This window comes from Euprymna scolopes, chromosome 40 (genome assembly GCF_053919585.1).
Source record: "Euprymna scolopes isolate OS-2025 chromosome 40, ASM5391958v1, whole genome shotgun sequence".
In the NCBI taxonomy this organism is placed as follows: domain Eukaryota; kingdom Metazoa; phylum Mollusca; class Cephalopoda; order Sepiida; family Sepiolidae; genus Euprymna; species Euprymna scolopes.
The window spans coordinates 22,892,022-22,912,577 of record NC_136521.1 but is presented as its reverse complement, the minus strand read 5'-3'; the positions used below and the strand labels follow the sequence as shown (position 1 = coordinate 22,912,577).

The following is a 20,556-nucleotide window of genomic DNA, read 5'->3' as shown; positions in this document are numbered from 1 at the left end:
AGGTCAAGGTTTTTGTCATATGGGTAGCAAAATTAGTATAGAAATATGAGAAAGGAGAAGATAAGGAAAAGAAAAAGAAAGGCAAGTGATGTTATGGGAGGGGGATCATGCATCTACCAGAAGGAGGTGGAGGGGGTTGTCTATATATATAGTTATATATTGCTTTTTCCAGTGACAGTCTAAGGAAAGAGAGAAAGAGGGAAAAATAAAAACAAGTATTATTTATTTTCCAATCTATTTAATGCTAGTTAAAAGGAAACATGTGTGTCCAGTATATAAAGTAAAGTCAAATGTATTAACAGCAATTTTAAATGTTAATATTTAATCAAAATTTTGGAGTTAGAGTAATCTGTGAAAATACTGCATATATTTAACAATAAAATTGTATAATAATAATAATAATAATAATAATAATAATAATAATAATAATAAAATTAAAATAAAGTCAAATTTGATTAAATTACCAATAAAATTAAAATTAAAATAAATAAAATAAAATGAATAAAAGTATAAATAAATGAATGTATAAAATATATATAGCTCAACAGCAAGGTTATACGGCAGATTAGATCCTGTAAAGTTTATATATTATATATTATTGTACTATAATTTAGATGATCTAATAAGTGCTAAGGGGTATATATATATATATATATATATATATATATATAACTACTTTATTTACTCACATAATATTTAATATACGAAAGTATAGATTTATGCGTAAACTTTAACTATTTACTTCAAAAGTGCTCAATACGTAGGTAGAGCTAGTTAGTAATTTATAAAATATATATGACGATTAAGCTACACTGAATATTCGGCGTTTCATCCACTCTAGGATTCCTCAAGCTTATGCGCGAATTCTGTGGTTGTTTATTGTTTTTATATGGTCCTCTTCTGTTGAGGGTTTTAGCCAATCAGCTTTCTAGTATCCACCGCGCCCCTTCCTATCAGCCAATGGGCATGCATTTTATCGAACAAAGGATCTGTTTTAAAACTAGTTTAGTGGTTTAAGGCAGGCATTTCTTTCTATTTTTTTTTTTTAGTATATATAAATATACATATGTGTACGCACATACATACATATGTATATATACATACATATATGTGTGATCGTTTATGTATATTCATGTTTATTTAATTTATTTATTTGTTTATTTTATATTGTTTTTGTTAGTTTTAAAACTATTTTGTATCGCTATCCTAGAGTAAATTTTATTTTGTGAACACAGTTATTTGCTATTTCTCTTCTACAGTTTAATAGATTTTGGGGTTCTTTAAAGTACAGGATAGCAAATTTTTCATGAAGGCATAATTTACATGGGTTGTCTAAATGCCTACATGTGGTAGCTTGTCTTATTATTTTCCATTCGACTACTGGCGAATGTCCGCTTTCTTTGAGTTCCCAGTATTTATTCGCTAGTGTTGTTTTTATACAGTGTTTTTTATTGTTGAATGTGCTTTTGTGGTCATAGTATCGGGTTTTGAAATCTAATGAAGTCATGCCTACGTAATATTTCTTGCTATTCGGGTTTTCTTTTGCAAATATTGTTGCGTGATAAACTACACTTTTTGTTAGACATTTATTTTGAACTGGGCAAAGTGTGCGGTGTCTACAGTTGCATTTATCTTGTTTGTTATTAGTATTTTTATCTATGGTATGGTTGTTCTTGTCCGGGGTTGGTTTGTTATTATTATTATTATTATTATAGTAAAATAATATATAATATATAAACCTTACAGGGTCTAATCTGCCGTATAACCTCGCTGTTGAGCTATATATATTTTATACATTCATTTATATATACTTTTATTCATTTTATTTTATTTATTTTAATTTTATTGGTAATTTAATTAAATTTGACTTTTTTTTTAATTGTATTATTATTATCATTATTATTATCATATATATATCGTAGGGAATTTAATTTTAAGTATTGTTAGTTATTAAATGGTTTATTCTTACAAATTTCTATATTGATAATATTTATTTATAATCACAAGTTTTAATCTGATTATTATTTTAAAATGGCTGATATTAGTAAAACTATAAAATGCTTATATTAGAGATTCAGTAATCTATTATGGATTATAAGGGTTTTTGAAATCAAACGAAAACGGGATTGCTGACCAGTACCAAAAGATGACGCATCATCGAGTATCATGAGTTTCTATATTTTAAATTATATATAGTTTAAAATTATATATAATTTAAAATTATATATAATTTTAAATTATAGTAGGAAAATATTTTGAGGGGAAAATATATGAGCTACTTAAGAATATGAAAATTTAGCTTTAGAATGATATCAATTAAGGGGTGTGGAATCAGTGTTGATATGGCATTCAAGGTAATTCTTAGAAGTGAAATTTATATATATATATATAAACACATTCCGATTTATTATGGAGTGGAGGGTATTTAAAATCGCATACCTGTGTAAATATGTTGTAAGAGTGCTTTAAAAGCCAATAGGGATATCTGAAATACAAAATTAAATTATTAATATTTTTAAAGAATGAAGAATATGAGTCCTTATTTGCTTAAGGGCAGAGTTAGACACAAGTCGGTTTTTAATGTGGGAAAAATCCATCTCCCCCCAAAATTGAGACAAAAATAAAAATTCCTCAGTCTATAAAGATTTCTCCACCACTAACCGAGGACAGAAAATCTAAAGCTTAGTTTCAAAATTGATATTAAGCTTTGCTTTGAGCCAGAAGGTCAAAATGCAAAAAGGAACAGAACAAACTTGAGTTTTTAGTATTACACTTAAAACTAAAAACTCAAGACTTGTTGCACGATTATTTCGACAATATTTCATCATCGTACAAGTTTGTTAAGAAGAACACTTTTGTAAATCAGATCATAAAATCAGTTTCTTTATTTCTTCATTATTCTTATGCAAATATTTCATTTTATGCTTTTCTTATACAGAATGACCTCACCCCCTCCTTGCTTAAAAATGTTACCCAAGGATAAATAACCCGCGAGGAAAATAACCAGCAATGATAAGTCATGAACAAAATTCACTTTCTGAAATCCCACCAAATTTGCTACAAAAAAAAGTCCAACCTATACATCGATACCTATATATATAAGCTTATTTCCACATTTTCAGTTATTTAATCGAACAAAACTTCCATCTATATATCGGCCTTTGTTTACAAAATTCAGTTATTTAATAAAAAAAACTTCCATCTATATATCGGCCTTATTTCCAAAGTTTCAGTTATTTCTAATGAAATAAGTTTGTTTCATCTATATTCCATCTATATATCGGCCTTTGTTTACAAGATTCAGTCATTTAATGAAAAAAAAAAAACATCCATCAATATATCGGCCTTATTTTCAAAGTTTCAGTTATTTCATGAAAAAAAACTTCCATCTATACATCGACGAGCTTATTCCCCAAGTTTCAGTAATTTAATAGAAAAAAAATTTCCATCTATATATCGGCCTTATTTCCAAAATATCGGCCTTATTTCCAAAGTTTCAGTTATTTAATGAAAAAAACGTCCATCTATTTATCGGCCTTATTTTCCAAGTGTCAGTCATTTCATAAAAAAAAAACGTCCATCTATATATTGGCTTATTTCCAAAGTTTCAGTTATTTAATGAAAAAAACTTCCTATATATATGATATCAATTAAGGGGTGTGGAATCAGTATTGATATGGAATTCAAGGTAATTCTTAGAAGTTTCAGTCATTTAATGAAAAAAAACTTCCATCTATATATCGACCTTATTACCGAAGTTTCAGTCATTTAATGAAAAAAAAACTTCCATCTATATATCGACCTTATTTCCACAGTTTCAGTCATTTAATGAAAACAAAAACTTCCATCTATATATCGACCTTATTTCCACAGTTTCAGTCATGTAATGGAAAAAAAACTTCTATCTATATATCGACCTTATTTCCACAGTTTCAGTCATTTAATGAAAAAAAAACTTCCATCTATATATCGACCTTATTTCCACAGTTTCAGTCATTTAATGGAAAAAAAACTTCCATCTATATATCGACCTTATTTCCACAGTTTCAGTCATGTAATGGAAAAAAAACTTCCATCTATATATCGACCTTATTTCCACAGTTTCAGTCATTTAATGGAAATAAAAACTTCCATCTATATATCGACCTTATTTCCACAGTTTCAGTCATTTAAGGAAAATAAAAACTTCCATCTATATATCGACCTTATTTCCACAGTTTCAGTCATTTAATGAAAATAAAAACTTCCATCTATATATCGACCTTATTTCCACAGTTTCAGTCATTTAATGGAAAAAAAACTTCCATCTATATATCGACCTTATTTCCACAGTTTCAGTCATTTAATGAACAAAAAACTTCCATCTATATATCGACCTTATTTCCACAGTTTCAGTCATTTAATGGAAAAAAAACTTCCATCTATATATCGACCTTATTTCCACAGTTTCAGTCATGTAATGGAAAACAAACTTCCATCTATATATCGACCTTATTTCCACAGTTTCAGTCATTTAATGGAAAAAAAACTTCCATCTATATATCGACCTTATTTCCACAGTTTCAGTCATTTAATGAAAAAAAACTTCCATCTATATATCGACCTTATTACCGAAGTTTCAGTCATTTAATGAAAAAAAAACTTCCATCTATATATCGACCTTATTTCCACAGTTTCAGTCATTTAATGAAAACAAAAACTTCCATCTATATATCGACCTTATTTCCACAGTTTCAGTCATGTAATGGAAAAAAAACTTCCATCTATATATCGACCTTATTTCCACAGTTTCAGTCATTTAATGAAAAAAAAACTTCCATCTATATATCGACCTTATTTCCACAGTTTCAGTCATTTAATGGAAAAAAAACTTCCATCTATATATCGACCTTATTTCCACAGTTTCAGTCATTTAATGAAAAAAAAAACTTCCATCTATATATCGACCTTATTTCCACAGTTTCAGTCATGTAATGGAAAAAAAACTTCCATCTATATATCGACCTTATTTCCACAGTTTCAGTCATGTAATGGAAAAAAAACTTCCATCTATATATCGACCTTATTTCCACAGTTTCAGTCATTTAATGGAAAAAAAACTTCCATCTATATATCGACCTTATTTCCACAGTTTCAGTCATTTAATGGAAAAAAAACTTCCATCTATATATCGACCTTATTTCCACAGTTTCAGTCATTTAATGAAAAAAAAACTTCCATCTATATATCGACCTTATTTCCACAGTTTCAGTCATTTAATGAAAAAAAAACTTCCATCTATATATCGACCTTATTTCCACAGTTTCAGTCATTTAATGAAAATAAAAACTTCCATCTATATATCGACCTTATTTCCACAGTTTCAGTCATTTAATGAAAAAAAAACTTCCATCTATATATCGACCTTATTTCCACGGTTTCAGTCATTTAATGAAAAAAAAACTTCCATCTATATATCGACCTTATTTCCACAGTTTCAGTCATTTAATGAAAAAAAAACTTCCATCTATATATCGACCTTATTTCCACAGTTTCAGTCATTTAATGAAAAAAAACTTCCATCTATATATCGACCTTATTTCCACAGTTTCAGTCATTTAATGAAAAAAAAACTTCCATCTATATATCGACCTTATTTCCACAGTTTCAGTCATTTAATGAAAAAAAACTTCCATCTATATATCGACCTTATTTCCACAGTTTCAGTCATTTAATGAAAAAAAAAACTTCCATCTATATATCGACCTTATTTCCACAGTTTCAGTCATTTAATGAAAAAAAAACTTCCATCTATATATCGACCTTATTTCCACAGTTTCAGTCATTTAAGGAAAATAAAAACTTCCATCTATATATCGACCTTATTTCCACAGTTTCAGTCATTTAATGGAAAAAAAACTTCCATCTATATATCGACCTTATTTCCACGGTTTCAGTCATTTAATGAAAAAAAAACTTCCATCTATATATCGACCTTATTTCCACGGTTTCAGTCATTAAATGAAAAAAAAACTTCCATCTATATATCGACCTTATTTCCACAGTTTCAGTCATTTAATGAAAAAAAAAACTTCCATCTATATATCGACCTTATTTCCACAGTTTCAGTCATTTAATGAAAAAAAAACTTCCATCTATATATCGACCTTATTTCCACAGTTTCAGTCATTTAAGGAAAATAAAAACTTCCATCTATATATCGACCTTATTTCCACAGTTTCAGTCATTTAATGGAAAAAAAACTTCCATCTATATATCGACCTTATTTCCACGGTTTCAGTCATTTAATGAAAAAAAAACTTCCATCTATATATCGACCTTATTTCCACGGTTTCAGTCATTTAATGAAAAAAAAACTTCCATCTATATATCGACCTTATTTCCACGGTTTCAGTCATTTAATGAAAATAAAAACTTCCATCTATATATCGACCTTATTTCCACAGTTTCAGTCATTTAATGAAAAAAAAACTTCCATCTATATATCGACCTTATTTCCACAGTTTCAGTCATTTAATGGAAAAAAAACTTCCATCTATATATCGACCTTATTTCCACAGTTTCAGTCATTTAATGAAAAAAAAAACTTCCATCTATATATCGACCTTATTTCCACAGTTTCAGTCATGTAATGGAAAAAAAACTTCCATCTATATATCGACCTTATTTCCACAGTTTCAGTCATGTAATGGAAAAAAAACTTCCATCTATATATCGACCTTATTTCCACAGTTTCAGTCATTTAATGGAAAAAAAACTTCCATCTATATATCGACCTTATTTCCACAGTTTCAGTCATTTAATGGAAAAAAAACTTCCATCTATATATCGACCTTATTTCCACAGTTTCAGTCATGTAATGGAAAAAAAACATCCATCTATATATCGACCTTATTTGCACAGTTTTAGTCATTTAATGAAAAAAAAACTTCCATCTATATATCGACCTTATTTCCACAGTTTCAGTCATTTAATGAAAATAAAAACTTCCATCTATATATCGACCTTATTTCCACAGTTTCAGTCATTTAATGAAAAAAAAACTTCCATCTATATATCGACCTTATTTCCACAGTTTCAGTCATGTAATGGAAAAAAACTTCCATCTATATATCGACCTTATTTCCACAGTTTCAGTCATTTAATGAAAATAAAAACTTCCATCTATATATCGACCTTATTTCCACGGTTTCAGTCATGTAATGAAAAAAAACTTCCATCTATATATCGACCTTATTTCCACGGTTTCAGTAATTTAATGAAAATAAAAACTTCCATCTATATATCGACCTTATCTCCACAGTTTCAGTCATTTAATGAAAATAAAAACTTCCATCTATATATCGACCTTATTTCCACAGTTTCAGTCATGTAATGGAAAAAAAACTTCCATCTATATATCGACCTTATTTGCACAGTTTTAGTCATTTAATGAAAAAAAACCTTCCATCTATATATCGACCTTATTTCCACGGTTTCAGTAATTTAATGAAAATAAAAACTTCCATCTATATATCGACCTTATCTCCACAGTTTCAGTCATTTAATGAAAAAAAAAACTTCCATCTATATATCGACCTTATTTCCACAGTTTCAGTCATTTAATGAAAAAAAAAACTTCCATCTATATATCGACCTTATTTCCACGGTTTCAGTCATGTAATGAAAAAAAACTTCCATCTATATATCGACCTTATTTCCACAGTTTCAGTCATTTAATGAAAAAAAAACTTCCATCTATATATCGACCTTATTTCCACGGTTTCAGTCATTTAATGAAAAAAAAACTTCCATCTATATATCGACCTTATTTCCACAGTTTCAGTCATTTAATGAAAAAAAAACTTCCATCTATATATCGACCTTATTTCCACAGTTTCAGTCATTTAATGAAAAAAAAACTTCCATCTATATATCGACCTTATTTCCACGGTTTCAGTCATTTAATGAAAAAAAAACTTCCATCTATATATCGACCTTATTTCCACAGTTTCAGTCATTTAATGAAAAAAAAACTTCCATCTATATATCGACCTTATTTCCACGGTTTCAGTCATTTAATGAAAAAAAAACTTCCATCTATATATCGACCTTATTTCCACAGTTTCAGTCATTTAATGAAAAAAAAACTTCCATCTATATATCGACCTTATTTCCACAGTTTCAGTCATGTAATGAAAAAAAAACTTCCATCTATATATCGACCTTATTTCCACAGTTTCAGTCATGAAATGAAAAAAAAACTTCCATCTATATATCGACCTTATTTCCACGGTTTCAGTCATTTAATGAAAAAAAAACTTCCATCTATATATCGACCTTATTTCCACGGTTTCAGTCATGAAATGAAAAAAAAACTTCCATCTATATATCGACCTTATTTCCACAGTTTCAGTCATTTAATGAAAAAAAAACTTCCATCTATATATCGACCTTATTTCCACGGTTTCAGTCATTTAATGAAAATAAAAACTTCCATCTATATATCGACCTTATTTCCACAGTTTCAGTCATTTAATGAAAAAAAAACTTCCATCTATATATCGACCTTATTTCCACGGTTTCAGTCATGTAATGAAAAAAAACTTCCATCTATATATCGACCTTATTTCCACAGTTTCAGTCATTTAATGAAAAAAAAACTTCCATCTATATATCGACCTTATTTCCACGGTTTCAGTCATTTAATGAAAATAAAAACTTCCATCTATATATCGACCTTATTTCCACAGTTTCAGTCATTTAATGAAAAAAAAACTTCCATCTATATATCGACCTTATTTCCACAGTTTACGTCATTTAATGAAAAAAAAACTTCCATCTATATATCGACCTTATTTCCACGGTTTCAGTCATTTAATGAAAAAAAAACTTCCATCTATATATCGACCTTATTTCCACGGTTTCAGTCATTTAATGAAAATAAAAACTTCCATCTATATATCGACCTTATTTCCACAGTTTCAGTCATTTAATGAAAATAAAAACTTCCATCTATATATCGACCTTATTTCCACAGTTTCAGTCATTTAAGGAAAATAAAAACTTCCATCTATATATCGACCTTATTTCCACAGTTTCAGTCATTTAATGGAAAAAAAACTTCCATCTATATATCGACCTTATTTCCACGGTTTCAGTCATTTAATGAAAAAAAAACTTCCATCTATATATCGACCTTATTTCCACGGTTTCAGTCATTTAATGAAAAAAAAACTTCCATCTATATATCGACCTTATTTCCACGGTTTCAGTCATTTAATGAAAATAAAAACTTCCATCTATATATCGACCTTATTTCCACAGTTTCAGTCATTTAATGAAAAAAAAAACTTCCATCTATATATCGACCTTATTTCCACAGTTTCAGTCATTTAATGAAAAAAAAACTTCCATCTATATATCGACCTTATTTCCACAGTTTCAGTCATTTAAGGAAAATAAAAACTTCCATCTATATATCGACCTTATTTCCACAGTTTCAGTCATTTAATGGAAAAAAAACTTCCATCTATATATCGACCTTATTTCCACGGTTTCAGTCATTTAATGAAAAAAAAACTTCCATCTATATATCGACCTTATTTCCACGGTTTCACTCATTTAATGAAAAAAAAAACTTCCATCTATATATCGACCTTATTTCCACAGTTTCAGTCATTTAATGAAAAAAAAACTTCCATCTATATATCGACCTTATTTCCACAGTTTCAGTCATTTAAGGAAAATAAAAACTTCCATCTATATATCGACCTTATTTCCACAGTTTCAGTCATTTAATGGAAAAAAAACTTCCATCTATATATCGACCTTATTTCCACAGTTTCAGTCATTTAATGAAAAAAAAACTTCCATCTATATATCGACCTTATTTCAACGGTTTCAGTCATTTAATGAAAAAAAAAACTTCCATCTATATATCGACCTTATTTCCACAGTTTCAGTCATTTAATGAAAAAAAAACTTCCATCTATATATCGACCTTATTTCCACGGTTTCAGTCATTTAAGGAAAATAAAAACTTCCATCTATATATCGACCTTATTTCCACAGTTTCAGTCATTTAATGGAAAAAAAACTTCCATCTATATATCGACCTTATTTCCACAGTTTCAGTCATTTAATGAAAAAAAACTTCCATCTATATATCGACCTTATTTCCACAGTTTCAGTCATTTAATGAAAAAAAAACTTCCATCTATATATCGACCTTATTTCCACGGTTTCAGTCATTTAAGGAAAATAAAAACTTCCATCTATATATCGACCTTATTTCCACAGTTTCAGTCATTTAATGAAAAAAAAACTTCCATCTATATATCGACCTTATTTCCACGGTTTCAGTCATGTAATGAAAAAAAAACTTCCATCTATATATCGACCTTATTTCCACGGTTTCAGTCATTTAATGAAAATAAAAAACTTCCATCTATATATCGACCTTATTTCCACGGTTTCAGTCATTTAATGAAAAAAAAAACTTCCATCTATATATCGACCTTATTTCCACGGTTTCAGTCATTTAATGAAAATAAAAAACTTCCATCTATATATCGACCTTATTTCCACAGTTTCAGTCATGTAATGAAAAAAAAACTTCCATCTATATATCGACCTTATTTCCACGGTTTCAGTCATTTAATGAATAAAAAACTTCCATCTATATATCGACCTTATTTCCACAGTTTCAGTCATGTAATGAAAAAAAAACTTCCATCTATATATCGACCTTATTTCCACAGTTTCAGTCATGTAATGAAAAAAAAAACTTCCATCTATATATCGACCTTATTTCCACAGTTTCAGTCATGTAATGAAAAAAAAACTTCCATCTATATATCGACCTTATTTCCACAGTTTCAGTCATTTAATGAAAAAAAAACTTCCATCTATATATCGACCTTATTTCCACAGTTTCAGTCATGTAATGAAAAAAAAACTTCCATCTATATATCGACCTTATTTCCACGGTTTCAGTCATTTAATGAAAAAAAAAACTTCCATCTATATATCGACCTTATTTCCACGGTTTCAGTCATTTAATGAAAATAACAAACTTCCATCTATATATCGACCTTATTTCCACGGTTTCAGTCATTTAATGAAAAAAAAAACTTCCATCTATATATCGACCTTATTTCCACGGTTTCAGTCATTTAATGAAAATAAAAAACTTCCATCTATATATCGACCTTATTTCCACAGTTTCAGTCATGTAATGAAAAAAAAACTTCCATCTATATATCGACCTTATTTCCACGGTTTCAGTCATTTAATGAATAAAAAACTTCCATCTATATATCGACCTTATTTCCACAGTTTCAGTCATGTAATGAAAAAAAAACTTCCATCTATATATCGACCTTATTTCCACAGTTTCAGTCATTTAATGAAAAAAAAAACTTCCATCTATATATCGACCTTATTTCCACAGTTTCAGTCATGTAATGAAAAAAAAACTTCCATCTATATATCGACCTTATTTCCACAGTTTCAGTCATTTAATGGAAAAAAACTTCCATCTATATATCGACCTTATTTCCACGGTTTCAGTCATGTAATGAAAAAAAAACTTCCATCTATATATCGACCTTATTTCCACGGTTTCAGTCATGTAATGAAAAAAAAAACTTCCATCTATATATCGACCTTATTTCCACAGTTTCAGTCATTTAAGGAAAAAACAAACTTCCATCTATATATCGACCTTATTTCCACGGTTTCAGTCATGTAATGAAAAAAAAACTTCCATCTATATATCGACCTTATTTCCACGGTTTCAGTCATGTAATAAAAAAAAAACTTCCATCTATATATCGACCTTATTTCAACAGTTTCAGTCATGTAATGAAAAAAAAACTTCCATCTATATATCGACCTTATTTCCACAGTTTCAGTCATTTAATGGAAAAAAACTTCCATCTATATATCGACCTTATTTCCACAGTTTCAGTCATGTAATGAAAAAAAAACTTCCATCTATATATCGACCTTATTTCCACGGTTTCAGTCATTTAATGAATAAAAAACTTCCATCTATATATCGACCTTATTTCCACAGTTTCAGTCATGTAATGAAAAAAAAACTTCCATCTATATATCGACCTTATTTCCACAGTTTCAGTCATTTAATGAAAAAAAAAACTTCCATCTATATATCGACCTTATTTCCACAGTTTCAGTCATGTAATGAAAAAAAAACTTCCATCTATATATCGACCTTATTTCCACAGTTTCAGTCATTTAATGGAAAAAAACTTCCATCTATATATCGACCTTATTTCCACGGTTTCAGTCATGTAATGAAAAAAAAACTTCCATCTATATATCGACCTTATTTCCACGGTTTCAGTCATGTAATGAAAAAAAAAACTTCCATCTATATATCGACCTTATTTCCACAGTTTCAGTCATTTAAGGAAAAAAAAAAACTTCCATCTATATATCGACCTTATTTCCACGGTTTCAGTCATGTAATGAAAAAAAAACTTCCATCTATATATCGACCTTATTTCCACGGTTTCAGTCATGTAATGAAAAAAAAACTTCCATCTATATATCGACCTTATTTCCACGGTTTCAGTCATGTAATGAAAAAAAAACTTCCATCTATATATCGACCTTATTTCCACGGTTTCAGTCATGTAATGAAAAAAAAAACTTCCATCTATATATCGACCTTATTTCCACGGTTTCAGTCATGTAATGAAAAAAAAAACTTCCATCTATATATCGACCTTATTTCCACAGTTTCAGTCATTTAAGGAAAAAAAAAACTTCCATCTATATATCGACCTTATTTCCACGGTTTCAGTCATGTAATGAAAAAAAAACTTCCATCTATATATCGACCTTATTTCCACGGTTTCAGTCATGTAATGAAAAAAAAACTTCCATCTATATATCGACCTTATTTCCACAGTTTCAGTCATGTAATGAAAAAAAAACTTCCATCTATATATCGACCTTATTTCCACAGTTTCAGTCATGTAATGAAAAGAAAAACTTCCATCTATATATCGACCTTATTTCCACAGTTTCAGTCATTTAATGAAAAAAAAACTTCCATCTATATATCGACCTTATTTCCACAGTTTCAGTCATTTAATGAAAAAAAAACTTCCATCTATATATCGACCTTATTTCCACAGTTTCAGTCATTTAATGAAAAAAAAACTTCCATCTATATATCGACCTTATTTCCACAGTTTCAGTCATTTAATGAAAAAAAAACTTCCATCTATATATCGACCTTATTTCCACGGTTTCAGTCATGTAATGAAAAAAAAAACTTCCATCTATATATCGACCTTATTTCCACAGTTTCAGTCATTTAATGAAAAAAAAACTTCCATCTATATATCGACCTTATTTCCACAGTTTCAGTCATTTAATGAAAAAAAAACTTCCATCTATATATCGACCTTATTTCCACGGTTTCAGTCATTTAAGGAAAAAAAAAACTTCCATCTATATATCGACCTTATTTCCACAGTTTCAGTCATGTAATGAAAAAAAACACTTCCATCTATATATCGACCTTATTTCCACAGTTTCAGTCATGTAATGAAAAAAAAACTTCCATCTATATATCGACCTTATTTCCACAGTTTCAGTCATGTAATGAAAAAAAAACTTCCATCTATATATCGACCTTATTTCCACAGTTTCAGTCATGTAATGAAAAGAAAAACTTCCATCTATATATCGACCTTATTTCCACGGTTTCAGTCATGTAATGAAAAAAAAAACTTCCATCTATATATCGACCTTATTTCCACGGTTTCAGTCATTTAATGAAAAAAAAACTTCCATCTATATATCGACCTTATTTCCACAGTTTCAGTCATGTAATGAAAAAAAAACTTCCATCTATATATCGACCTTATTTCCACAGTTTCAGTCATTTAATGAAAAAAAAACTTCCATCTATATATCGACCTTATTTCCACAGTTTCAGTCATGTAATGAAAAGAAAAACTTCCATCTATATATCGACCTTATTTCCACAGTTTCAGTCATGTAATGAAAAGAAAAAACTTCAATCTATATATCGACCTTGTTTCCACAGTTTCAGTCATGTAATGAAAAGAAAAAACTTCCATCTATATATCGACCTTATTTCCACAGTTTCAGTCATGTAATGAAAAGAAAAAACTTCCATCTATATATCGACCTTATTTCCACGGTTTCAGTCATGTAATGAAAAAAAACACTTCCATCTATATATCGACCTTATTTCCACAGTTTCAGTCATGTAATGAAAAAAAAACTTCCATCTATATATCGACCTTATTTCCACAGTTTCAGTCATGTAATGAAAAGAAAAACTTCCATCTATATATCGACCTTATTTCCACGGTTTCAGTCATTTAATGAAAAGAAAACTTCCATCTATATATCGACCTTATTTCCACGGTTTCAGTCATGTAATGAAAAAAAAACTTCCATCTATATATCGACCTTATTTCCACGGTTTCAGTCATTTAAGGAAAAAAAAAACTTCCATCTATATATCGACCTTATTTCCACAGTTTCAGTCATGTAATGAAAAAAAAACTTCCATCTATATATCGACCTTATTTCCACAGTTTCAGTCATTTAAGGAAAAAAAAAACTTCCATCTATATATCGACCTTATTTCCACGGTTTCAGTCATGTAATGAAAAAAAAAACTTCCATCTATATATCGACCTTATTTCCACGGTTTCAGTCATTTAATGAAAAAAAAAAACTTCCATCTATATATCGACCTTATTTCCACGGTTTCAGTCATTTAATGAAAATAAAAAACTTCCATCTATATATCGACCTTATTTCCACGGTTTCAGTCATGTAATGAAAAAAAAACTTCCATCTATATATCGACCTTATTTCCACGGTTTCAGTCATTTAAGGAAAATAAAAACTTCCATCTATATATCGACCTTATTTCCACAGTTTCAGTCATTTAAGGAAAATAAAAACTTCCATCTATATATCGACCTTATTTCCACGGTTTCAGTCATTTAATGAAAAAAAAAAACTTCCATCTATATATCGACCTTATTTCCACGGTTTCAGTCATGTAATGAAAAAAAAACTTCCATCTATATATCGACCTTATTTCCACAGTTTCAGTCATTTAAGGAAAATAAAAACTTCCATCTATATATCGACCTTATTTCCACAGTTTCAGTCATTTAATGAAAATAAAAACTTCCATCTATATATCGACCTTATTTCCACAGTTTCAGTCATTTAATGAAAAAAAAAACTTCCATCTATATATCGACCTTATTTCCACAGTTTCAGTCATTTAATGAAAAAAAAACTTCCATCTATATATCGACCTTATTTCCACAGTTTCAGTCATTTAAGGAAAATAAAAACTTCCATCTATATATCGACCTTATTTCCACAGTTTCAGTCATTTAATGAAAAAAAAACTTCCATCTATATATCGACCTTATTTCCACGGTTTCAGTCATTTAATGAAAATAAAAACTTCCATCTATATATCGACCTTATTTCCACAGTTTCAGTCATTTAATGAAACAAAAAACTTCCATCTATATATCGACCTTATTTCCACAGTTTCAGTCATTTAATGGAAAAATAAAACTTCCATCTATATATCGGCTTTATTTCCACAGTTTCAGTCATTTAATGGAAAAAAAACTTCCATCTATATATCGACCTTATTTCCACAGTTTCAGTCATTTAATGAAAAAAAACTTCCATCTATATATCGACCTTATTTCCCAAGTTTCAGTCATGTAATGAAAAAAAAACTTCCATCTATATATCGACCTTATTTCCACAGTTTCAGTCATTTAATGAAAAGAAAAACTTCCATCTATATATCGACCTTATTTCCACAGTTTCAGTCATTTAATGAAAAAAAAAACTTCCATCTATATATCGACCTTATTTCCACAGTTTCAGTCATTTAATGAAAAGAAACTTCCATCTATATATCGACCTTATTTCCACAGTTTCAGTCATTTAATGAAAAGAAAAACTTCCATCTATATATCGACCTTATTTCCACAGTTTCAGTCATGTAATGAAAAGAAAAAACTTCCATCTATATATCGACCTTATTTCCACAGTTTCAGTCATTTAATGAAAAGAAACTTCCATCTATATATCGACCTTATTTCCACAGTTTCAGTCATTTAATGAAAAAAAAAACTTCCATCTATATATCGACCTTATTTCCACAGTTTCAGTCATTTAATGAAAAAAAAAACTTCCATCTATATATCGACCTTATTTCCACAGTTTCAGTCATTTAATGAAAAGAAACTTCCATCTATATATCGACCTTATTTCCACAGTTTCAGTCATTTAATGAAAAAAACTTCCATCTATATATCGACCTTATTTCCACAGTTTCAGTCATTTAATGAAAAGAAACTTCCATCTATATATCGACCTTATTTCCACAGTTTCAGTCATTTAATGAAAAAAAACTTCCATCTATATATCGACCTTATTTCCACAGTTTCAGTCATTTAATGAAAAAAAACTTCCATCTATATATCGACCTTATTTCCACAGTTTCAGTCATTTAATGAAAAAAAACTTCCATCTATATATCGACCTTATTTCCACAGTTTCAGTCATTTAATGAAAAGAAAAACTTCCATCTATATATCGACCTTATTTCCACAGTTTCAGTCATGTAATGAAAAAAAAAAACTTCCATCTATATATCGACCTTATTTCCACAGTTTCAGTCATGTAATGAAAAAAAAAAACTTCCATCTATATATCGACCTTATTTCCACAGTTTCAGTCATTTAATGAAAAGAAACTTCCATCTATATATCGACCTTATTTCCACAGTTTCAGTCATTTAATGAAAAAAAACTTCCATCTATATATCGACCTTATTTCCACAGTTTCAGTCATTTAATGAAAAAAAAAACTTCCATCTATATATCGACCTTATTTCCACAGTTTCAGTCATTTAATGAAAAGAAACTTCCATCTATATATCGACCTTATTTCCACAGTTTCAGTCATTTAATGAAAAGAAACTTCCATCTATATATCGACCTTATTTCCACAGTTTCAGTCATTTAATGAAAAAAACTTCCATCTATATATCGACCTTATTTCCACAGTTTCAGTCATTTAATGAAAAAAAAAACTTCCATCTATATATCGACCTTATTTCCACAGTTTCAGTCATTTAATGAAAAGAAAAACTTCCATCTATATATCGACCTTATTTCCACAGTTTCAGTCATTTAATGAAAAGAAACTTCCATCTATATATCGACCTTATTTCCACAGTTTCAGTCATTTAATGAAAAAAAACTTCCATCTATATATCGACCTTATTTCCACAGTTTCAGTCATTTAATGAAAAAAAACTTCCATCTATATATCGACCTTATTTCCACAGTTTCAGTCATTTAATGAAAAAAAACTTCCATCTATATATCGACCTTATTTCCACAGTTTCAGTCATTTAATGAAAAGAAAAACTTCCATCTATATATCGACCTTATTTCCACAGTTTCAGTCATGTAATGAAAAAAAAAAACTTCCATCTATATATCGACCTTATTTCCACAGTTTCAGTCATGTAATGAAAAAAAAAAACTTCCATCTATATATCGACCTTATTTCCACAGTTTCAGTCATTTAATGAAAAGAAACTTCCATCTATATATCGACCTTATTTCCACAGTTTCAGTCATTTAATGAAAAAAAACTTCCATCTATATATCGACCTTATTTCCACAGTTTCAGTCATTTAATGAAAAAAAAAACTTCCATCTATATATCGACCTTATTTCCACAGTTTCAGTCATTTAATGAAAAGAAACTTCCATCTATATATCGACCTTATTTCCACAGTTTCAGTCATTTAATGAAAAGAAACTTCCATCTATATATCGACCTTATTTCCACAGTTTCAGTCATTTAATGAAAAAAACTTCCATCTATATATCGACCTTATTTCTACAGTTTCAGTCATTTAATGAAAAAAAAAACTTCCATCTATATATCGACCTTATTTCCACAGTTTCAGTCATGTAATGAAAAAAAAAAACTTCCATCTATATATCGACCTTATTTCCACAGTTTCAGTCATGTAATGAAAAAAAAAAACTTCCATCTATATATCGACCTTATTTCCACAGTTTCAGTCATTTAATGAAAAGAAACTTCCATCTATATATCGACCTTATTTCCACAGTTTCAGTCATTTAATGAAAAAAAACTTCCATCTATATATCGACCTTATTTCCACAGTTTCAGTCATTTAATGAAAAAAAAAAACTTCCATCTATATATCGACCTTATTTCCACAGTTTCAGTCATTTAATGAAAAGAAACTTCCATCTATATATCGACCTTATTTCCACAGTTTCAGTCATTTAATGAAAAGAAACTTCCATCTATATATCGACCTTATTTCCACAGTTTCAGTCATTTAATGAAAAAAACTTCCATCTATATATCGACCTTATTTCCACAGTTTCAGTCATTTAATGAAAAAAAAAACTTCCATCTATATATCGACCTTATTTCCACAGTTTCAGTCATTTAATGAAAAGAAACTTCCATCTATATATCGACCTTATTTCCACAGTTTCAGTCATTTAAGTAAAAGAAAAACTTCCATCTATATATCGACCTTATTTCCACAGTTTCAGTCATGTAATGAAAAAAAAACTTCCATCTATATATCGACCTTATTTCCACAGTTTCAGTCATTTAATGAAAAGAAAAACTTCCATCTATATATCGACCTTATTTCCACAGTTTCAGTCATGTAATGAAAAAAAAAAACTTCCATCTATATATCGACCTTATTTCCACAGTTTCAGTCATTTAATGAAAAAAAACTTCCATCTATATATCGACCTTATTTCCACAGTTTCAGTCATTTAATGAAAAAAAAAAACTTCCATCTATATATCGACCTTATTTCCACAGTTTCAGTCATGTAATGAAAAAAAAAAACTTCCATCTATATATCGACCTTATTTCCACAGTTTCAGTCATTTAATGAAAAAAAAAACTTCCATCTATATATCGACCTTATTTCCACAGTTTCAGTCATTTAATGAAAAAAAAAACTTCCATCTATATATCGACCTTATTTCCACAGTTTCAGTCATTTAATGAAAAAAAAAAACTTCCATCTATATATCGACCTTATTTCCACAGTTTCAGTCATTTAATGAAAAAAAAAACTTCCATCTATATATCGACCTTATTTCCACAGTTTCAGTCATTTAATGAAAAAAAAAACTTCCATCTATATATCGACCTTATTTCCACAGTTTCAGTCATTTAATGAAAAGAAACTTCCATCTATATATCGACCTTATTTCCACAGTTTCAGTCATTTAATGAAAAAAAACTTCCATCTATATATCGACCTTATTTCCACGGTTTCAGTCATTTAATGGAAAAAAAACTTCCATCTATATATCGACCTTATTTCCACAGTTTCAGTCATTTAATGGAAAAAAACTTCCATCTATATATCGACCTTATTTCCACAGTTTCAGTCATTTAATGAAAAAAAAAACTTCCATCTATATATCGACCTTATTTCCACAGTTTCAGTCATTTAATGAAAAGAAACTTCCATCTATATATCGACCTTATTTCCACAGTTTCAGTCATTTAATGAAAAGAAAAACTTCCATCTATATATCGACCTTATTTCCACAGTTTCAGTCATGTAATGAAAAAAAAAAACTTCCATCTATATATCGACCTTATTTCCACAGTTTCAGTCATTTAATGAAAAGAAACTTCCATCTATATATCGACCTTATTTCCACAGTTTCAGTCATTTAATGAAAAAAAAACTTCCATCTATATATCGACCTTATTTCCACAGTTTCAGTCATGTAATGAAAAGAAAAACTTCCATCTATATATCGACCTTATTTCCACAGTTTCAGTCATTTAATGAAAAAAAAAAACTTCCATCTATATATCGACCTTATTTCCACAGTTTCAGTCATTTAATGAAAAAAAAAAACTTCCATCTATATATCGACCTTATTTCCACAGTTTCAGTCATGTAATGAAAAGAAAAACTTCCATCTATATATCGACCTTATTTCCACAGTTTCAGTCATGTAATGAAAAAAAAAACTTCCATCTATATATCGACCTTATTTCCACAGTTTCAGTCATTTAATGAAAAAAAACTTCCATCTATATATCGACCTTATTTCCACAGTTTCAGTCATTTAATGAAAAAAAAAAACTTCCATCTATATATCGACCTTATTTCCACAGTTTCAGTCATTTAATGAAAAGAAACTTCCATCTATATATCGACCTTATTTCCACAGTTTCAGTCATTTAATGAAAAGAAACTTCCATCTATATATCGACCTTATTTCCACAGTTTCAGTCATTTAATGAAAAAAACTTCCATCTATATATCGACCTTATTTCCACAGTTTCAGTCATTTAATGAAAAAAAAAACTTCCATCTATATATCGACCTTATTTCCACAGTTTCAGTCATGTAATGAAAAAAAAAAACTTCCATCTATATATCGACCTTATTTCCACAGTTTC

General features: G+C 29.0%; 1 protein-coding gene across 1 annotated transcript in view; it reads right to left on the bottom strand.

Annotated features, from left to right (window-relative positions):
- The window catches only part of LOC145265429 (ankyrin repeat and BTB/POZ domain-containing protein 1-like), a 188,295-nt gene that overhangs the window by 101,693 nt on the left and 66,046 nt on the right, over positions 1-20,556 (bottom strand). The window contains exon 6 of the mRNA XM_080121262.1: positions 2,440-2,485. Within this exon, the coding sequence (XP_079977388.1) occupies positions 2,440-2,485 (46 nt within the window). The remainder of the gene's footprint in view (positions 1-2,439; positions 2,486-20,556) is intronic.